We start from the raw sequence: 22,463 nt of genomic DNA, 5'->3' as shown, positions 1-22,463 counted from the left end.
GAGGAGACTGGCCAGAGAGGGAAGCTTCAGCGTGGCAGAGGGAGCGAGGGAAGGAGGAATCGGAAACAGGATGCAGGAAAGCAGACGGGGTAAGCAGACCAAACCCACTCCAGAAAGGCTCCACCCAGCCATCAAGAGAATAATGCAATTAGGGCTCCATGGAAACCGCGCAGCCCGCCAGGGTACAGCGCTGATAGACCGGGTCCTTTTGGGACATGGAAGCACGTGCGAGAAAATGCGCTTGGGGAAACAGCGCAACAAAGTTGGAAAAGAAGTGAAGGCGATGGTGTGGAAACACACCCAAAGCAAATTTTGTTCTGTAATATCCATTCCGTTGAACATGTAAAGGACCCAGCTGCCTATCCTGGATCAGATCAAGGGTGGGTCTGTCTATTCCAGCGTTGGCTAACCAGATGTCTTTTAGAGGTACAAGTGGAGCATGAAGGTGGCGCTCTTCCTGTTTGTTCGCAGCATCCAGTACTGAAGTTGCACTTCATTAGGGACACAGAGCACTCTTGAGTATAACTGACTTTATGGCTGAGCTAATCATAGCACCTCCAGATCCATGTCATCCTCTCCAAAGCTTTACATTTTCTTCCCCTCTGTTGTTTTGTTCTTTATAAAAAAAGATGAATAGACTGCAGAAGTATTTCCTGTATCTTCTGAAGTCCCAGAGCCAGTAAGAGCCTTGCTTGCAGATGCATTAATTGAACAATATGGGACAAATAAAAAGCACAGCAGTCTCCAATTCCTATTTCTGCTCTCATGAATTTAGGCACGGTGCTCGCCCAAACTCCAGCTGTTTGTTCCTTAAATGCACAGCTTAAATGGGGCCTCCAGAGTGTGTCTGAGGTCCAAAGGGAAGAGAGCTGAACTGGCCAGGAAGACTGAGCCTCACTTTCAGACTCTGCTAGTGGCCTTAGGCAAGTCATGATGTCTAAATATTTTCCATCTATAAAATGGGAAGAATAGTGATTTGCCTCATAGGGTTGTTGTGATAGCAAACACAACAGAGAATGGCAATCCCTTAATAAATTCAAAGAGTGCTATAAGCGCTATGTAGTTACCAGGCATCCATATGCCCGTAGGTGTTTATGTATAGAATGGGAATGTGGCAGAAAGTCGGTCTTCAGATGTTTTGGACTTCAGCTCCCAGTATTCCTGACCATTGGCCATGCTGACCATTGGCCATGCTGGCAGGGGCTTCTGGGAGTTGAAGTCCATAAGGCACCTGTAACTACCTTATAGCAGGAAATTTACCTTGTGTGTGCATGAAATGGTCCTTAGTTTTATCAGCATGTGCACATTTGCCCCATGGGAAGCACCATCCACTCCAAGCACATTTTCGGTTGTTGCCCATCTCAATAGGTTGCCGCCTGACTTTCTGTTGTAGCTTCAACTGCATCAACTGCCACATTTTCCACATGCCCAAGTGAGAAGGCTTCCTGTGCTGTGGAAGGCGGAAAGAACATTGCTGCCCTCTGCCATCTCCACACTCTACCAGCCTTCCCACTTGCAACGTCACAAGATAGCTAGAGCAAGGTGTCTGGCATTCTCCGTGCCTCAGGAGAGTGTTTAACTCCAATATATTCAGATGATTAACAACTTCATCCATTTTACTTGTGGCTTTCAAAAGCATCTCTCCCTACTCCCCCCCCTCTCCCCAGCCACATATGCTATTATGGCCAAGTTTCAGTCAGAGGTGAATTTTTCCTGCTGAGTTATTGTTCCTCTGAAAATGAGAGGCTTAGACTGGAGAGTGAGCTCCGGTTTTGAGCTCGGCCAGCTGATGCCACAGCAAATGCTACATACTGAATGGAAGATGGAAGAAGGTGTGGGTTTGCCAAGCATCTGTTCAGCACTTGGGGGACAGCTAGGACTCTGCTGACAGCCAGCCCTAGAAGCCAGCCAACGTCTGGGAATGCTTTATTTAAAAATGTCTCTGGTTTATCATTTTCATATGGCACCATCCACGTCAGCTCCTTTGTCATCCTGGGTCTTGCATGTCTGGGCCTTGGTGAAGTCTGCCTTCATAGAATCATAGAATAGTAGGATTGGAAGAGGCCCACAAGGCCATCAAGTCCAACCCCTCATCTCTGGTTTGCATCAGACAGAGCCTTCTGTCCCAGCCTCAGCCCCGACGCGTTTGTCATTCTTACAGTGCTGCTGAAACCACACACGGTGCCTCCGATGCGGGTGTGAGAGCAACGAGAAGATGCTACAACAGCTAATTGCACTTCAAGGGGGCCGCACGAGGGGCTCATGTTTTCTGAGGAGGGGGCACCCACACATATCAGGTTGTGATGCTGAAGCTGCTAGTCAACAGCCTTCCCAACCTGAGCTAGTTTAGTGCTGTGCTGATTCTTTTCACTGCTACTTTTTGTTAGCATTACTTTTGTGCGAACCATGTGCCATGCACTGTACAGGACACAGAAGCGTCTGGCCCTTTCCCAGAGTGCCTAGAACTAGTCAAGTTAGCTTACAGCCGGATTCATGGCAATGTTACTGAACGCCATCCCATCTCCTTGGCTGCTGCGGATGTTCTTTGGGGAAGACGCTCCTCTGAGATTCTCTCATGCAAGAGACCTGAAATGGCTGTTGCCTCTGATAAATGCCTCTGCTCCTATATTCAAAATGCAGCAGACTTTCTGGAGTGCATAATAACAGGCATCACCGTACCTTTGGAAGCTCGCTTCTTGCGTGGGTGGACTTGGGCATCTCCTACTGCCCTTTCTCTTCAGCTGCGGTCCCATGGAAACACCACATTACTGCATCCTTGGTCTGGTATCCACCACACCCTCGTTTTGCATCCGGTTTTTCAACAGATCTGAAGAACATGGCTATGCCTCCACATGGGATGGTGGCTGCTGCCCCTGGAATCCCCTTTTTAGTTCGGCTTGTGATGCCAATGCAACAGCACAGGCTGTACTGTGTGGCAGTCAAGCTTAAACATAGATTAACTAACACACCATTTGGTTATTATCATACTCATATCTTGCCATTTTTATCAAATTCATGGAAAATTGACCCATCATTGGTTAATTAGCCATGATAGCCTATGATGGAACCCGAATGTGCAGAGCAGATGCTGGGGAGAAGGAGCGGGGGCAAGGAGGTGTCACCTTCAGTTCCCATTTGCGTGCTTCCCAAAGACACCTGCTTAGTTGCTGGGGAAAAGTGACTGCTGGACAGGACGGGCCCGCTTGGCCTGATCCATCAGGATAGTTCTTATGGCATTGTTATTTGCAGCCATCCTTTAAATCTCAGTTGTGATGACTCCTGGAGTTCTAGTCCTGGCCAGACCTCAGAAATATCCTCCCACTGTTCAAGCCTGAATTGTAGTAAATAGCGACGGTGCATGTAAGCATTTTGCTGCGTGGTTTGGACAGACTGTGCTTTCCATCCCTCTTTGTTAGTCAATATGTAGGGATGTACGAAAGTCACTCACCTTTACGTGGACTGTGTTCGTGGGGGGGGAGGTGCTCTGTCCCTCCCCCCAGAATCCTTGACAGGGGGGAGGCGATCCGGTCCTCCCCCCCCGGAATCCTCGATGGCCGGCTCTGCTCTGCAGCAGTTCCATGGAGCAGCCAGCCTGGGCCGTCCGCAGCTGGATTTCCGGCCGCGGACTGGCTAGTGCGGATGCAAATGGCAGCCGCTGTAGCGGCCACCATTTGCATCCAGCCAGGGAGCCGTGATAGGCTACGTAAGTCTTTACATAGCCTACCACAGCTGGGTAAAAAAAACACAAAAAAACAGCGTATGTAAATGGCAGTGGCTACGGCGGCCAAGATTTTTGTAAATAAAAAAGGAACACAATAAAATAAAAATAAAAAAGGAACGCAAATAGCGCCCACTATGCTATTTGTGTTCCCCTTTTTTTTCGCTGTAATAGTCTACGTAAATATTTACGTAGACTAAAACGGTGAAAAATAAGGAACACAAATGGCGGGCACCGTAGCCGCCGCCATTTGCATACGCCGTTTGTTTTTTTAATTGGCTTGCCGTGATAGGCTACGTAAAGACTTACATAGCCTATCACGGCAAAGACCAAAATGCAAATGGCGGCCGCGGCAGCTGGTCGAAAGACCAGCCGGAGCCGCCGCCATCCGGAACATCCTCCCCAGGTAAGTCTCGTCCCCAGGGGGAATCATTGGGGGGGCGGGGGGGCAGGCCGTTCCGCCATGGATTTTGGGGGGCCGAATGCCAGTGCATTCAGCCTCACTGAAATCCGTGGCGGAATTCTCCGCCATCCCTATCAATATGCTGAGCTTGCTGCTGAGGCCTCGCTTATCCACTGAGCATCGAGTGTCCCCCTTGTGTTGGTTTAAAAAGCTTGCCAGTGGAAAACTGCAGGAAGGGCTGCCTGCAAAACAGGGAAAGTGCAAAAGTTTCTCTCTTTGCTGACGGATTACTTCAAACTAACCAAAGAAAGACATTAGGAGATGGAACCAGAGTAAACACAAGGGCAAGGGATTAAAGGAAATATTTTGTCCATTTATAAAAACAGATTGGAGGCTCCTAGTTATTCCATATGAAGCAAGGACTCTCCTATAACTATGGGGCAGTGGAATTTCATGGGGGGAGGGGCACACAGTTCCAGAGAAGGGTAGAATCCTTCAACAGCAAACGCACTCTCCCTGCACTAGCCAGGCTTTGGTTAGATGGAATGGCCCCTGGCAAGGCGGGGTGGGGGGCAGCAGAGGAAGCGTCCCTGGTGCTCCATTATCCCAATGTGATTTGGGAAGGTGGATGCTCAGAAAGAGCTGCTGCTTTGCTATTGTGTTTCCCTGCGCATATTTGTAGGATCAAATCTGGGATCACATTTCCCATGTCGAAATGGTTGTATAAATCACCTTTTATTTAGGGAAGAATATAGCAGCTTAAGTGGCTTCTCACAAACATCCACTGTCATCATTGAACAATTAGAATCCAGAATTTTCAGATTCCACAACAAAGCTTTGTCATTTGAGTTGACTGGAGTCATCTTTTGGGATGTGATTAATATGGCCAATTCACCTGCAGGTAAAAAATATTATCAACAGGGTGCTGTTTCTCATGCCAATCTGTCTGTATGCCTTCTGGCAAGAGTGGTTTTCTGGTCCTGTCCTTCCATGGGGTGGAATTGGGGCTACAATTGTGTCTAGAAAAAGCAACCTAGTTTTGTGCCATACAAGAAGGAGTGACATACCAAGCAATGACACTCCATTTTGAGCTGCCTTTTAAGGAGAAGTTTTTGCAGTCTAGATTTCATGCAAGGCTTGCTGTAATTTGCAATCTACAACATTCTTCCACTTTCGTTTCAGGATGACCTGGATATTAACATAGAATGCATGTCTGAAGAGAAGCAACCAAACAGGAGGATTTGCAATGTCAGCTACCCATTCTTCCGGGCCAAAGCAAAGGTAGGGATGAGGGCACATAGAAGAACCCATGAAAACAAAGAAGCATCAGTCAGTGTGGAAGAGGGAGAAACCGGGGGGGCTGTCTTCACGAGCAATTCAGTGCAAAGTTACAGAAGTCTGAGTTCCTTCGCGGCAGATGACATCATCACCAATCCACTGCCAACCAGCCGCTGCCCTCTTGAAGAGCTGCATTTTTGGAAACTCCTTTTAGCCTGCCTTTTTTTTTTTTTTTTTTACTGAAAGTGGCTCCCTGGTAGTTTTGCCACAGTGTGCCATGCCCCCCCCCCGCATTAACTCCTGGGCATCCCTCTGTGACCTGGCAGTGACATGGTCAAGGGGGTGGGACACCCTATTCCCTCTTGTTTCCCTAGTGGAAGTAGCTATTCCCACTGAGAAAATCCCCAGGAGCACAGCAGGGACCCTCACATTACTGCAGTAGTGGGGACACTCGATCACCTTAGGTACCTGTTTTTAGTCTTTAACATATCCCCCCCCATGCATGTTTACTCAGAAGTAAGAAATAAATCTCACTGCCCTGCAGTGAAAGGGTTGAACTGTAGTAACTCGACCTAAAACACTTTTCTATTGTTCTCTTAAATCCCTATTGCATGTTGCGCTTCTTTGATGTTCTGTAGTTTCTCTGATGTAAAGTTGGGAGCTTCTCACTGCATGCAGGGAGAAGGAGAAAGGGAGAAAGGGGAGGTTGGAAGCAATAGGCGAAAGTGCACACATGGGGAGAAATGGGGTGGGAGCGATAACTCCACTGCAGATCGCTGGAATGCGGCAAAATTGGGGTGGGGGAAGCTCTCTGGGGGAACCTTCAGATGCTGCGCTGGAGAACTGGAGATTTTGGGTTCTTCAGGGAAATCTTCACACTTGGGGAAAATTAGTTGCTCTCCATTCATAATAATGTAGTAGCAGGGGGGAGCCTGGAAAGGGGAAGGAAATAAGCCTCTCTCATTGGTTGAGCAGGCCCTGCCAGTTTGATGACATTCAGTTCTACTCTCCACACCTAGAATTATGTTCCTTTCAAGCACTGTGTGACTCCTGAAAACTGGATTTTAAAGGTATGGTACACTCAGCTTATCTTGCTTCGTATGTCCCTTACGGACCAAAGCTGATTCCATTAAAATCCAGGTAATACTCCAATGTACTTCTCATCCCGTTGTCATGAAGATCCCCCTCCCCCCTGGGCAACCTGGGGTCACAGCATGCTTTAGGTCACTGAGTGGCAGAGAGTAAGCTGGGACACAGAAGAAATAGGTTCTGGCATAATCAGGAAAGCTAAGGGTAAATGGGTAGGGAACAGACATGGAAACCAGGCAAGATTCAGGGCAGATTCAAGGAGCATCAGAGCAAGGCAAAGGAAATGAAGGAAGCAACAAGCAAAATCCAAGGCGTACCTTTAAGGTGAGGGAAAGCCATGGAGCTCCACACAGGAGCTGCTGACACGCCAGCCTGTCAGCAGCCTCTTCCTGCTTCCTGTTAGAGGGGCTGCTGGGAGGCTGGAACCAACAGGAGCAGGGAAGCTCAGGTAGTCTAAGGCAGTGGAGGCTGGTGGCTCCAATTTCGGTGGAGCCATGAATCCATTCTGGGTTTCACTCAGAACCAGCCAGAACTCTAAGGGAGCTATCCAAGGTGCTGAACCAATTTGGGGGCTAGGGTTCAGCATCTTTGCTAGCCCCTTTAGAGTTCTGGCTGGTTCTAACTGAAACCCAGAATGGATGCACAGCCCACTGAAATCAGAGCCACCAGCCTCCACTGGTCTAAGGTGAGCTTGCAGGTTAAGTGGAGGTAGGGCTGAGGAGCGATTCCTCACACCAGGAGAGTGACCCCAAAGACTAAACAAAAAGCTTGAGAACAACACCACTGATGACCACCAGTTTTGAAAATCATTTTTGAACTCTCACACTTCATTAATTGGAGGGTAGGAGGCTGTGAAACGCTTGGCAACTGTTCATGCCTGTTTCTCACACGTTGAGAAACATTGGCATTATAGGTGAGGCTCAGTTATACGTCTCTGTTCCTCAAGAGGTGGCCTGTAAGCTGCATCAGACCCACAGAGCTGCCCCACCTGGCCCAGAAAGTCTCTCCTTCTCCATCCTACCTGCACTGACTCAGTGCCTTTCTCTCCTGGGCCTGGCCACCCAAGTCCAGAAACCTCACAGCCCTGGCTCCTTGCACACATCTCACCCACTTTGTAAGGAAGCATGGCTGCTAGAACTGGGATGCCAGCAAGCACTATGTGGCGCGTGCCTGTGTGTGGCAGATGATCACTCCAGAGCTCGAAGTTTAGAGAGTGGGTTGGATCTCCCCCAAACACCACTCCCCCGGTTTCTTGCACCATCCCGTCTTATCCCAGTTGCTTTTCCAGTGCAGTTTTTTGAGGGGCACACATGAATGATTGGAACGTTAATATTTTTGACTTTTCAGGTCTGCATAACAGTTCTGGAGAGTCAACTTAGGACATAATTGGTCAACTAAGAGGTTTCACCCCTTCATGGATCGCTGCCTTGTTGTGCCGAAGGGGCTTGCGTAACTCAGTGAAGCCATAAGCTATGCCGTGCAGGGCCACCCAAGATGGACAGGTCATGGCAGAGAGTTTTGACAAAATGTGGTCCACTGGAGAAGGAAACTGCAACCCACTCCAGTATTCTTGCCAAGAAAACCCCATGGAATGTATCACAAGGCTAAAAGATATGACGCCGGAAGATGAGCCCCTCAGGTCGGAAGGTGTCCAATATGCTACTGGGGAAGAGCAGAGGGTATTTCCAAGTAGCGCCAGAAAGAGTGAAGCGGCTGGGCCAAAGCCGAAAGGACACTCAGCTGTGGATGTGTCTGGTGGTGAAAAGAAAATCCGATGCTGTAAAGAACAATATTGTTTAGGAACCTGGAATGTCAGATCAATGAATCAAGGTAAGCTAGAGTTGGTCAAACATGAGATGGCAACATTGAACATTGACATCTTGGGAATCAGCGAACTAAAATGGACAGGCATGGGCGAATTTAATTCAGGTGACCATCATATCTACTACTGTGGGCAAGAATCCCTTAGAAGAAATGGAGTAGCACTCATAGTCAACAAAAAGGTGGGAAAAGCAGTACTGGGGTACAATCTCAAAAACGATAGAATGATCTCAGTACGAATCCAAGGCAAACCATTCAACATCACAGTAATTCAAGTCTATGCCCCAACCACTGATGCCGAAGAAGCTGAGGTTGATCGGTTCTATGAAGACCTACAACACCTTCTAGAAGTAACACCAAAAAATGATGTCCTCTTCATCATAGGGGATTGGAATGCTAAAGTTGGAAGTCAAGAAATCACCGGGATAACAGGCAAGCATGGCCTTCGTGTACAAAATGAAGCAAGACAAAAGCTAATAGAGTTTTGCCAAGAGAACACGCTGATCATAGCAAACACTCTTTTCCAACAGCACAAGAGGCGACTCTACACATGGACATCACCAGATGGTCAATATCGAAATCAGATTGATTATGTCCTTTGCAGCCAAAGATGGAGAAGCTCCATACAGTCAGTAAAAACAAGACCTGGAGCTGACTGTGGCTCAGATCATGAGCTTCTTATTGCAAAATTTCAGCTTAAATTGAAGAACGTAGGGAAAACCACTAAACCATTCCGGTATGACCTCAATCATATCCCTGATGAATATACAGTGGAGGTGAGGAATAGATTTCAGGGATTAGACCTGATAGACAGAGTGCCTGAGGAACTATGGACGGAGGTCCGTAACATTGTTCAGGAGGCAGCAACGAAATCCATCCCAAAGAAAAAGAAATGCAAGAAAGCCAAGTGGCTGTCTGATGAGGCTTTAGAAGTAGCTGACGAAAGAAGGGAAGTGAAAAGCAAGGGAGAAAGGGGAAGATATATCCAACTGAATGCAGAGTTCCAGAGAATAGCAAGGAGAGACAAGAAGGCCTTCTTAAATGAACAGTGCAAAGAAATCGAGGAAAACAACAGAATGGGAAAGACTAGAGATCTCTTCAAGAAAATTGGAGATCTCAAGGGAACGTTTAGTGCAAAGACGGGCATGATAAAGGACAAAGAAGGCAGGGACCTCACAGAAGCAGATGAGATTAAGAAGAGGTGGCAAGAAGACACAGAAGAACTATACAGGAAAGATCTGAATGTCCCTGATAGCCATGATAGTGGTCACTGAACTTGAGCAGGACATCCTCGAGAGTGAAGTCAAGTGGGCCTTAGGAAGCATTAGTAACAACAAAGCTAGCGGAGATGACAGTATTCCAGCCGAGCTATTTAAAATCCTAAAAGATGATGCTGTTAAAGTGCTGCATTCAATATGCCAATAAATTTGGAAAACTCAACAATGGCCGCAAGACTGGAAAAGGTCAGTTTACATTCCAATTCCAAAGAAGGGCAACACCAAAGAGTGTTCAAACTACCGCACAATTGCGCTCATTTCACATGCCAGCAAGGTGATGCTCAAAATCCTACAAGCTAGGCTTCAGCAGTATGCGAACCGAGAACTACCGGAAGTACAAGCTGGGTTTCGAAGAGGCAGAGGAACTAGAGATCAAATCGCCAACATTCGCTGGATCATGGAGAAAGCAAGAGAATTCCAGAAAAACGTCTATTTCTGCTTCATTGACTACGCTAAAGCCTTTGACTGTGTGGATCACAACAAAATGTGGCAAATTCTTAAAGTGATGGGTGTACCAGACCACCTTACCTGTCTCTTGAGAAACCTGTACCAGGGTCAAGAAGCAACAGTAAGAACCAGACATGGAACAACCGAGTGGTTCAAAATTGGGAAAGGAGTACGACAAGGCTGCATATTGTCACCCTGCTTATTTAACTTATATGCAGAGTACATCATGAGAAACGCTGGGTTGGATGAATCAGAGGTCAGAATTAAGATTGCTGGGAGAATTATCAACAACCTCCGATATGCAGACGATACCACCCTAATGGCAGAAAGCGAAGAGGATCTCAAGAGCCTCTTGTTGAGGGTGAAAGAGGAGAGTGCAAAAGCTGGTTTGAAACTCAACATTAAAAAAACGAAGATCATGGCATCTGGCCCCATCACTTCCTGGCATATAGAAGGGGAAGAAATGGAAGCAGTGACAGATTTTACTTTCTTGGGCTCCAAGATCACCGCAGACGGTGACTGTAGCCATGAAATTAAAAGATGCTTGCTCCGTGGGAGGAAAGCTATGGCAAACCTAGACAGCATAGTCAGAAGCATAGACATCACCTTGCCGACAAAGGTCCGTCTAATCAAAGCTATAGTTTTCCCAGTAGTAATGTATGGCTGTGAGAGCTGGACTATAAGGAAGGCTGAGCGCCGAAGAATTGATGCTTTCGAACTGTGGTGCTGGAGAAGACTCTTACGAGTCCCCTGGACTGCAAGGAGGTCAAATCAGTCAATCCTAGAGGAAATAAACCCTGAGTGCTCATTGGAAGGACAGATCCTGAAGCTGAAGCTCCAATATTTTGGCCACCTAATGCGAAGAGCAAACTCCCTGGAAAAGACCCTGATGCTGGGAAAGACTGAAGGCAAAAGGAGAAGGGGACGGCAGAGGATGAGATGGCTAGATAGCATCACCGATGCAATGAATATGAACTTGAGCACACTCCGGGAGAGAGCGCAGGACAGGAAGGCCTGGCATGCTATGGTCCTTGGGGTCACGAAGAGTCGGACACGACTGAACGACTGAACAACAACAAAGAGGTTTCAACTGCAGTAAGATGGCCCCCAAACCTAAGAGCCTTTGGGTGGATAAATTAAATCCAGGATGACTGAGCCCCAAAACTTCCATTCCAATCTGCTAGAGCAGCTTGACTTGGGTGATTGCTTCCTGTTGCTTCCTGAGTCACCTTATTCCTGTTTTGAGGCAATCGGGTTGTGGGGATGGGAAGGCAATTGGACTCATTCTGTCTTATTTTCAGCAAGGACATTTCTAAACCCATATTAGATCCTTGGAGCTGTCAGACCATCCTGTTAACTTTGTCATGGCGAGGAATTTTGCAGAGATGCGAGACTTCAGTGGTTGCTGGTAGTCGTGTCAGATAAATCCCCCCTTACCTTTTATGGCTTGTTTATGCCAAAGCTAGTTCATTTCAGTTGAAGATACTGGCATTCCAAAAAACCCAGACAAGATGTGACTGCAGTACAGAATGTTGTAACCTGTCCCTATGATGGTGTAATGAAAAGTAGATTTTATTGTTCCTTGTCATTCTCTGGTATGCAGATACTTTATTCCATCTCATAACAACCCTGTAAGATAAGTATGCTTGTGAGGAACTGAAGCTGAAAAATAAGAACCTGTTCAGGGCAGACAGTTCACATTCTGGGGATCAGCTGCTTATTATTCCAGGGCTTCTGGTCCCTTAAGGCTAAGCAGTCAAGGTCTTCTATCCCCTTGCCAGTCCAAAGATTGATAGAATGAGCTGTTGGGGAAACTCAGACAGTGCTGCACTTCAGGGGAGGTCCTCTGGGGAGGTCCTCTGGTGCTTAGCTCCAAGTGCTCTTCCAGCTGTACCAGCTATAGGAGACCCCCCCCCCTTCTGTGGGCAAACTCTCTTCCCCTGCAGACTCCCCAAAGTCCTAGCCTTTAGAAAGCATTGTTCCAGGGCCACCCTTTGGGACTCAAGGTTAAGTTGGCACATTTCAGTCTCATTTTTCTCAGTTTTGCTGGGGGGAGGGTTCTTTTTTCTTCTTCGCTCTCCTCCTCTCTCTGTTCAGGATAGATATGCCCACACTCTGGGTTTACCGTGCCATGCATCTGATGAAGTCGGCTCTGGCCCATGAAAGCTAATGCCACAATAAGTGTGCTAGTCTTTAAAGTGCCACATTCTTTGCTGACTCTTTTGCTTTTGTTGCACAGCTGAGCTGATATCTGAGCTCAGCTCTGACACATCCACCCCTAATATGCAGTCCAACATAGAGCCAAAGAGGTGTCTTCTAACATCTGTGACTCTCCTAGTGCCAACACTGGCCTTCACCCTCCTTTCAGAGCATCCCTGATTATCATCCTCTTCTGTACACAAACCCAGGTCCACATCCTGCAGGCCCAAATGGTCTAGGGAGGGCCTGTGGAGCCCATGCTTTACATGAAGAAGGCTCTTATCTGCCATCTCCAGTGAAACCATCTCAGTAGGAGGGCTGAACCTCTCTGCTTAACCCCCTAAGAACATAAGAAGAGCCCCCCTGGATAAGGCCAAAGGTCCACCTAGTTCAACATCCTGTTTCCTACAGTGGCCAACCAGATGCTTCTGGGAAGCCTGCAAGCAGGACATGAGGTTAGTAACCCTCTCTAGCTATTTTTCTCCAGCACAACTGGTATTCAGAGGCATGCTGCTTCTGATCTCAGAGGCAGTTATCATATAACCATCACGGCTAATAGCTATTAGTGACCTCGTGCTTGTAGAGCAGGTGTTGGCAACATGTGGCCCATGGGCCACATGCAGCCCCGTCTGCCCTCCAAGTTCAGTTAAAATAATATGGGGAGGGGAGTGCTGTTCGTAGCAACTATGGAGCACCAAGAGGGTCAAAATTAGCTTGTTTGCAAGCTAATTTTAACTCATTTGGTGCTCCATAACCACTATGGACACCATTTCAAAACTTTTTTTTTTAATTGTTTACTTTCTGTAACCAAAGGGAGGATTGGGGGAGGCAAAACTGGACCCCGGACCTCCCACAGTTGCCCACTCCTGTCACAGAGTCATTGATGGAGTCTTGCTCCCAGTCAGAGTAGACCAGTGTGACGTTTCACCCTTCCCCCACCTGTGACTATTATAAATCCCCACTCCTCATAAACACAACACCAACTACTGGTTCTAGCACCAGAATTTCAGTACCTCTATAATCTCTCACCCTCTCCCTTGAGGTGATACCTTGGAGTGTGTGTGTGGAAGGAACGCATCATCTATAATCTAAGCAACCACTTTATTAGGATGTTGCCACCACCCTCCTCCTCGTGAGGAGAGAACCTTCCATTTCAGTGTGGGTGTAGATTCATAGACCATGGCTTACCTCTTTCCTAGCTTCATCTAACCCTTTTACTGGTAACAAATGAGACCGAGAATGGCGTGGTTTGGAAGCACACAGTAAAACTGAAGCTTTATTTACATGGTGTGAGACGTTTCAATGCAGTCTGAGTTTTATGTGGTAAAAATTCTTGTTTCAGGTTTGTGTTAATTCCTTACCTACTCTACCCTTCCTAATAATAAGCCATCCGAACCATAAATATACCTCCCTCCACCTCCCAGGGGAATCTGACTGCCCCCCAAGCCGGAGCCCCGATCTCCCCTCAGAAAGCCAGTCCCGTCTCCCCCTCGAAAGAAGACCAAGCGCCTCTTATCCCCTCGCTCCCCCAACTGAAAAAGCCACAGCCAATCAGGAGACAACCTTCAAATCTGAACACTCTAACTCCCCTCCCCCCTACTTGCCATAGCCTATAGGAGAAAATATATGTTAGAACATGTCAATCAAGCAAACAAACACCGAAATATGCAATTAAACAACAAAAACAAAATACTATTTCATCACAACCAGCCTCCTCCACCCTGGTGACCACAACTCCCATCAGTCCCAGCCAGCATGGCCAATGATCAGGAGTGATGGGTGTTGTAATCCAAAACATCTGAAGGGCACCAGAGTGGGGGAAACTGGAGTAGGCAATTCTGGGCTGGAGAAATTTTATTTTCACAGTGACCTCAGTCAGCATTCTTCAGTGAACACTAAGATGTTCAAGACTTGGAACCACATTTGGCAGCTGGACCTTCCCATCCTTCCCATTTCACTTACTTGAATCTTTAAACAGAAAACATTTCACCAAACTGTCTTATATGATATACCTGGGAAATATATTATCATCCATGTAAGATAGGCTGGAGGGGAGAGTATTGGAAGATATACAAGCAGACTTTGTTCAAAAGAAGTAGAAGGCAGGGGGAGGCTTCCCAGATTCAAAACAGAATATTAGATTGAACTTTGCTTGGCAAGCAATTGACAGTGATGGATTTGATCTCATCAACGTGCTAGGATTTAGTCCCTGCAATAAAGCAACCCTGTGTGTTTGGGGGCTGTAAAATACTATCATAATGTGTCTGTATGGCATTGAATACTTACTGCTTTGCCAAAAAAAAGAGACGCTGAAAACGGAAAATTCAGCCCTGAGAGCCCAAGGAGAATTTTAATATTATAATCAGCTGTGCACAAGCCTGGGGCACTTTAAAAAATCCTCCTGTCTGTAGAGCATCACAATGCATTGTGGTTAGAACATACTGTTTTGCGGCCTCTGCACCCTACCCCTTTTCAACAGATGACATTTCCTGGGTAAGTAATTGGCCAACACCAAACAACTGATCCGATATGATAAGCATCTTCTCCAATCTCTGTTGCAGTCAAACATATTTTTTAAAAGGGCATCGTCCACATCATCTTTTGGGGGTGATGGACAGAACCTTTGGTTGGGAGTTTATTTCAAGTTGGGGTGATGGAAGCTTGAAATGGTGCAGTACATCCATCACAAGCCTGTCTCTGTTTCTGATGAGTGGTTGTGCAGTATTACACACAACTGCTTGTTGGTGTTCACTGGACATGTAGCAGAGGTATCTCGCAATGACTGGGTTTGCACGATTGTGGGGGTGAAAGAAGCCCTTGTGGCTCCTCCCCCCGCCCTGCGCACGCCGCATGCATGCCTGCTGTTTACTCAGTTACCCAGGCTGCAGCACAGTTTGGTGTGTTTGTTTATTTATTTATTTATTCATTCATTCATTTCTATACCACCCAATAGCCGAAGCTCTCTGGGCAGTTCACAAAAATTAAAACCAAACAGCACACAATAAAACAATTTAAAATATATAGAACATTAAAACCACAATATAACAATGCAACCACAATAAAACCTAGCAGCAGTGCAGGAGTTTAAAATACAGATTTAAAACAGCAAAGCTAAAAATGTAGAAAGCTAAAATGCTAAAATGCCTGGGAAAATAAAAAGGTCTTCACCTGGCACCAAAAAGAATACAATGTAGGTGCCAGGCGAACCTCACTAGGGAGCTCATTCCAGAGCCGGGGTGCCACAGCAGAAAAAGCCCTCCTCCTAGTAGCCACCCGCCTCACTTCCTTTGGCAGGGGCTCACGGAGGAGGGCCGCTGACGATGATCTTAAGGTCCGGGCAGGCACATATGGGAGGAGGCGATCCTTCAGGTAATCTGGCCCCAAGCCATTAAGGGCTTTGAATGTTAACACCAGCACTTTGAATCGGGCCTGGAAATGGACTGGCAGCCAGTGCAGCTGGAAAAGTACTGGCGTAATATGAGCTCGCAGGCCAGTCTGAACGCGGCGCAGTGAGGGTGGCTTTGTACTCACCCTTCAACTCACAACATGCAGTAGGCGTTGCAGGGTGGGTACGAAGCTGTCGCATCACGCACCAGGTTCGTACCGACGCACCAACCCGTGCTGCAGCGCAGGTGATTATGCAAACAGCGGGTATACGTGCAGCAAGCCCAGGGGTGGGGGGAGGAGCCACAATGGCGTCTTTGACCCCCGCAGTCGTGAGAACCTGGCCAATGACTTACCACATGCCAATTGAAACAACACTGGGGTTTTTTAAGTTAGCCCAGTCTGAAGTAGCTCAAATTGTTTTAAGAGCCAGTGGCCTGGTCTGCACAACATGAGGGTGGTTAATAAGCCATGGTGGCTTGTTAACCACCCCCATGCGCGTCGGTCACATGCTGGCTCATTTCTCTAATTACCTTTCCTGGGCGCAGGTTTCTGTGCCATGTGAACCATCCCAGCCACCACCCTCACTGGGTTCATACATCATGACAAGCTGCCATGGCTTACTAACCACCCATGCATGTAGAAAACCAGACATGGTGTGCTTCCAGGTGGACAGCTCCTAGCACTGAAACATTATTGCCCTTGCGCTAAAACCTACAAGCAGAATTGTATCGGACTTTCATCCCACAATTTTCTGTCCACACCAGCACCTTTAGTGCTACACTTCCATCTTTTTTATGAGCTATGAACCTATCAGTTCAGCACACATTCACTATGCCTTTGGAAGTAAGTGCTGTTTGTTTTTTTAATTGATCTTTTAAGTGGTGCCGAAATACGACTTATGTGGAAGAGTGCTAATGCTATAATTTTCTATGAAAAACCCCCATTTCCAGTCACTACCATTTTAGCAAGGGGATTAATGGAGGTGAATGGAAAGGTTTTTTAAATGGTTAAAAAAAAGCATTAAAGGGATATAGCGTTATATTATTATAATGCAATAGTTAATTAATTTAATTAATTGTTTTAATTAAAAGACCTTTCTGATCATTACCATTGACCACCTTGCTGAAATGGCAGTGAATGGAAAGTTGTTTTTCTCCCAACGTTTATATATAGGTCATGGTGCTATGACACTCTTTAACTTCAGTGGTATCATAGAATCATAGAACAGTAGGTTTGGAAGGGGCCTACAAGGCCATCGAGTCCAACCCCCTGCTCAATGCAGGAGTCCAAGTCAGAGCATCCCTGACAGATGGCTGTCCAGCCTCCTCTTGAATGCCTCCAGCGTGGGAGAGCCCACCATCTCCCCAGGCAATTGGTTCCATTGTCATATTGCTCTGACAGTCAGGAAGTTTTTCCTGATGTTCAGCTGGAATCTGGCTTCCTTAACCAGGTATTTACCAGAAATACCTTCCTGGTATTTTGCTTTTTAAATAATATATAGTTGGAAAAGCATACTATTAGTAGTACTTGTACGTTTTATTTTTTAAGTGATAAAAGGCGCTTACCGCAAAAGTTATGCAAAATGTGTGCTGAGCTATGATAGGTTCACCAGCTGACATCAAAAGAACATCTCTTTTAAAAAATGGAAGAGTGGTGCTGAAGACATCTACACATGTGATGATTGTGTTATTGTTCCAAACTTCTACAAAAAGTCAGACTTTTTGCAGTGAGGGAAAAAAGATAGCTGCAGCACTGGGAAAACACAGGAGGATTGCAAATAGATGCCAGTGTTATATGGAGTGAACAAGCCCGGTAAATGCAGAATAAAGGCCTCATCTGGGAGTAGCCATTTCCTCTTGCCAAGAACCCTGGGAATTGTGGCTTGATGGCTAGAGATGTCTAACCAGGAAGTCTTTCTCCGCATCCTCACCAAACTACAATTCCCAGGATTATTTGAGAGAAGCCATGGCAATGTGTTGTGAAAGTGATATACATCTCTAGTGCACATCAGCCCTTGGACAAAATTGTGTGCACTTTCTTCTTTGTAGCAAAATTGTTTGCCAGACAAGTAGGACAGAAGTGGGCAGCTATAACCTCTGGCCCAAAGAAAGGGCTCCATTGCAGCATATGGCAACGAGGCTGGGACTTTGGGAGGCTGCCTGGGATAAGGTGAACAGGGAAGGTTCTGGGGCAGAAGTGAAGTTCTGTCCAGGCAATCTATTCTTTGCTCCAGGTGGTTGTGGGAAACATGGTGGGCTGCATCTTTTGAAATGCTCCCATTTCTCTTTAATCTCTGCAGGTGGCCTTTCGCTTGGATTTTGCATTCAGAAAGTCTATTTTCCTGCAAAACCTGGAGATCTTTTTGACTGCCAACAGGTTGGCAATAACATTGTTTTCTCTCCTTCCTCTTTTCATCCATTCATCTTCTTTCTTTCCTCTTTTTTCCCTGACTAGATCTCTCAGCTCTGTTTATTCCCCCACCCACAGGAGCAATGCTACCCCAGGCTGTGTGCTTCCCTAAGGCTTCCCTTGAGTCAGCAGTTCATCGAGGTCACCAAAACCTATACAATTATCTGGGCATGTAGTCCGAGCATGTATTCCAAAAACTCAGGGGTATTAAAAAGAAATATTACGTGGTGTATTAAAAAGAAGGAAATGCAGAGTAATTGAGAAATTGCATATGCTAAAATCCTAACATTTTTTAGGATTTTTAGGATTTAGGATTTTAGGGGCGGGGGCACAGCTGGGGAGAGCCCAGACAAATAGACCTCAGCAGTCCTGTCTGGCTGCATAGAAATAATTGCTAAGAGGATTCTGCTGGATTATTAGAGGGGCTACTTTGGGCAGTGCAGAAAGAGAGGTTCAGCCGGAGGTTTCACAGTGGAAAGAAGTTGATACCATAAACCCTAAGTTTTAAAAGTTTTGAAACATTTTTTCTCCCTTTCTCATAATAGTGGGGCCATATGTGGTTTTTTGTTGCTAGGCAGTGCGCTCCTGGGCATTCTGAAAATGAAACTAACTCTGGCTGGTAGAAAATCTATCAAGATGCATGTGTAAATTACAACTCCCTCCAGTCAACATCTATGATATGGTGGAAACCCAGCTGCCAGCTTTCTGCCAACCCCTCTGGAGAATTAAAAACCTCTCCCTTTACAAACCTCTGTCCGCGAATTGTACCCAGTCCCAAATCCATTGTCTGGAAAGAAATTGCTATGAAAATGAAGGGACTTGGGTCCCTAAAAAATTCATCAAATCTACAAAACCCCTGAACGTAAATGTTGGCATTGTCACTCAGTTAAAAGAGGCCTTCTGCAGGTGTTCTCACTGCAACTGTGAGAGAGCAGTAAAATGTTGGAAAAGGGTAATCAACACCATGGTGAGGTTTTCCAACTGGCACAGCCGACCTCCAGCTCATGGTTGTGCTTATTGAGCGACATTAATAATATTCAACCAATAAATGTGCATAATCCCCTTTTAGATGTGTTAACAGCAGCCAGAATAATACATCACAATTTGGAGGGCAGCATCAAAAGCCAATAAAAGCTAAAAGTTAAACAAAACATGGGACTTATTCAAACTAGTCAAACTGACCACTTATCAAAAAAACCTGTTAACAAATATAAGCAATTTGCCTAACGTGGAGAGCAGTTATCAATTATCTTTTTGGTACAACAAATAAAGTAGCTGATCAATTTATGAATTTGATACAATTTCTTTCTTATTACAATTTTTTATTATAATAACTGTGCTTTCACCTCTTGTTTTGTGTATTTTTGCTAAACTAGGGGTGGCAGCGGGGAGAAAATGATTTATTTCAAGTAGGTGTGCCTAAGATAGGAGTGCTAAACTGCATTCACAAAGGCAGTGCTTGACATCTAAGGGAAGGTTCTCCAAACAGGGCATATATGAGCTTAGAGAATGCTGATACTTAAAGAGCTGTATCAACATTGGTAGTATCAGCAGTTGTAAAACAATCCAGTTTTCTCTTTGCTTCAACTCAGAGTAGATTAACTCTTCGCACAGTTCATGAATCGTGCACTGTCAACCAGAAATCCCCTTTTATAGGTCTATATATCCCACCAAGCCAACATCATTGGCAAACAGCAAGGGGAAAGTTCTGTCTTCTGCCAAAGTTGCCAGGGGTATAGCTGAGAGAAATTGCTACCCTTGGGAAGGAGATCAGTGCCAACGCAGGCATTAATTCCACAAAGGAAAAACTGAGCACTCTGTGTGTTTACAACTGCTAACAGCTCATAATCTGATCCAGTGGGGCCTTGTAAACAGCCAGGGCCCACAGTTCTTCTAACACCCTGTTGAGGCTCAGCAATAATTTTTTCTTCACTTCAATATTAGCTCATTGTCACTGTGTTAATCTGCATCATGTCAAGTCCCTTAAATGGGCTTCTGTGTTCTACTGTGTTCTAGTGACAGCGAGGAACAGGAAAGCACAAAAGAGGACAATTCTGCTCTCCTAAAGTTCCCACTGAAATACGAGACTGACCTCCTTTTTACCAGGTATTTTGGATGGGTGTGGAGAGAGGTTTTCATAGCAATTTGATTTGTTATACTGACATTTTCACTGTGTGCTTGTGTAAATGTTGTTTAAATACTACATGCAATCAGTAGCCAAAAACCTGGTTCCTTAGAAGCATCTCTGGTGTTGGGTCAGTCTCCTCCAAAGCTAGTTTCTCCTTCTTGCTGTTATGCAGGAGTTCCAGCCAGGACTACTATGAGGTCAAATCAAACAATTCCCTGGAGAGATATGACAGCATTGGCCCTCCTTTCAATTGCACCTTTAAGGTACATGGAGCTCTTGGTTCTAAAGAATTTGGAGTGGGGAAGGATGCCCCCTTTCAGAATGGTAGTGATGGTGTTTTGTTTTGTTTTGTTTGGTAACTCTTTCAGCTACAGAATCTGGGCCTCTTTCCTGTTGATGGGGTGGCTATCAAAATCACTGTCCCATTGGCCACACGAGGAGGGAATCGCCTTCTGCAACTCACAAATTTCAATGTGCATGAGGTAGCTTTTTTTGTTTTAAGTACATTATTCTAAAAACTCAAAGCAACCTTAAAAATGTGCATTATAAATCAGGATGCCCGCAGAAAAAAAGCCTAGCCACTGAAGAGTGAGTGAAACAAATCACAAGGTGGGGAACCTTTCCTCTCAAGTGTGATTGTGTAGTCAAAGTAACTGCCAGCACTACACTCAGACTTTTCCTGGCCCTTACAAGCAACTGCCAATTCCGGGATCAAAATCCTTTTATTTAAGAGAAGAGTTAAGGTGCTTACAACTTTACTCATGTGCCAAAAGGGATGGAAATCTGGGCTTAATTTCTGTGCCATGTAAGCAGTAAACACCTTCTGCAGTCTGCATATTGTGCTTGCTTACAACATAACCCCCATGCACTCAGACTTTCCCTTGGTCTCTCAGACACAATCCTCTTCCTTGGCAGATTGGAGGAATGCTGCAGGTTAGGACCCTATGGGCTCCTTCACACGTTTTTTTTTGTGTGTGTGTGGTTGTCGTTCTTTATTCACGGTATTTCCCACATGCAATACACAATATTGTTGTCCTGCAGCAGCTGACCCACACCTTCCCTGTTTTCCCCATGATATTTCTGTATCTGTAAAATCTGGTATTATTTTCAGCCACACAACAGATCCACCATCACTGCCCGTGTATTGCTGACATCATGCTACGACACACTTCGTGTAGGCAGGTGTTGGGCAGTGCAGTGTGGACGTCACCTAGCGTTGACAATCCGATGGGAGTGTCACCCTCCTGCGCCTGCCTTGATCTCCAGCCCCTTTGCCATTCTGCTCCTGGGAACAACACTGGGAACTTTGGAAGTGCAGCATACCAGCGTCTCACTAGTACAGCACAGCAGAGACCACTGCTGCTCTGAATTCCTGCAATGTTGCAACCCATCTCCACTCAATCTCCTCTCCCAGTGTATATTCAAACAAGAAAAGTGTGACTGTGTGCTTTTACAATGCTGACTTGGGCATGTTGAAGGCGGGAACTTTTCACTAGTACAGCATAGCGGAGATTGACTTGCGCACATGGGGGTGGGGAGAGCAGACTTCTGAAGTTGTGAATGTACTGTGGATTGTATATAGAAGTTGCTGAGGAAGGGATCAGAGGCAGCAGAAGTGAAAAGGGGAGGCAAGGGAGTTGCAGTGGAAAAGCTCATGCCGAGAGGGGGGAGGGGCTACCCCAGAGGGGGTGGACAGAGGGCGTTGGAACACTGCTGACATCTGATGACATCCCGCCAGGCTCCTCCCACCAGTGTAAATGGCAGGTAGCGTTCTGCAGTAAAAGAAGAACTGGCTGTGTAAAGAACCAATTTAAATCCCACAAAGAATCCAGAAGCAGAAGCCCCGATACATTGCAGGATAAAAATCCTGGCATGGTGAAGCCCTGAGGGCAGCAGCGCCCTAGGCACACACTGGCCACTATGCCTTCATTTGAGTTAGAAAGACTTCCATTAGCAATGGCAAGCTGCGTCATTACTAATGGCCAGGGAGATTGATGCAGAGCGGGACACAAGACTGGCAAGCAGATGGACATGGGGCAAGTGTCTCTTTCATCACGAGCCAGCGAGAGGCAGCGGGAGGTGAGTCCTACATACATGTGAATCAGTAGAACTCGTTTCCTGCTTACATGGCAAGGACGCTCGGGCATTGCAATTTACATGCCTTTTGGTGCATGAGTAATGTTTTGGAAAGGAAATCCACTGAATTGTATGAACCATTTGAGGGGCTGTAGTTCTATAACAGTTTCTAAAGAATTCTCCCCCTCCCAGTTCTTACAAGGTTCTTTCTCCCCCTCCCCCCCCCGTTTC

The 22,463-nt window shown here is 46.2% G+C and overlaps 1 protein-coding gene across 1 annotated transcript in view; it reads left to right on the top strand.

Moving 5' to 3' along the window:
- ITGA11 (integrin subunit alpha 11) overlaps positions 1 to 22,463 on the top strand; it is a 121,457-nt gene that overhangs the window by 85,928 nt on the left and 13,066 nt on the right. Inside the window, exons 21-25 of the mRNA XM_084816385.1 lie at positions 5,304 to 5,402; positions 17,919 to 17,995; positions 20,045 to 20,134; positions 20,329 to 20,419; positions 20,525 to 20,638. Coding sequence (XP_084672511.1) covers positions 5,304 to 5,402; positions 17,919 to 17,995; positions 20,045 to 20,134; positions 20,329 to 20,419; positions 20,525 to 20,638 — 471 coding nt within the window. The remainder of the gene's footprint in view (positions 1 to 5,303; positions 5,403 to 17,918; positions 17,996 to 20,044; positions 20,135 to 20,328; positions 20,420 to 20,524; positions 20,639 to 22,463) is intronic.

Source organism: Heloderma suspectum, chromosome 11 (genome assembly GCF_057233095.1).
Source record: "Heloderma suspectum isolate Gila_16-S chromosome 11, 16-S_ref, whole genome shotgun sequence".
NCBI lineage: Eukaryota > Metazoa > Chordata > Lepidosauria > Squamata > Helodermatidae > Heloderma > Heloderma suspectum.
The sequence above is the reverse complement of the archived record's forward strand: the minus strand, read 5'-3'. Positions and strand labels throughout refer to the sequence as shown.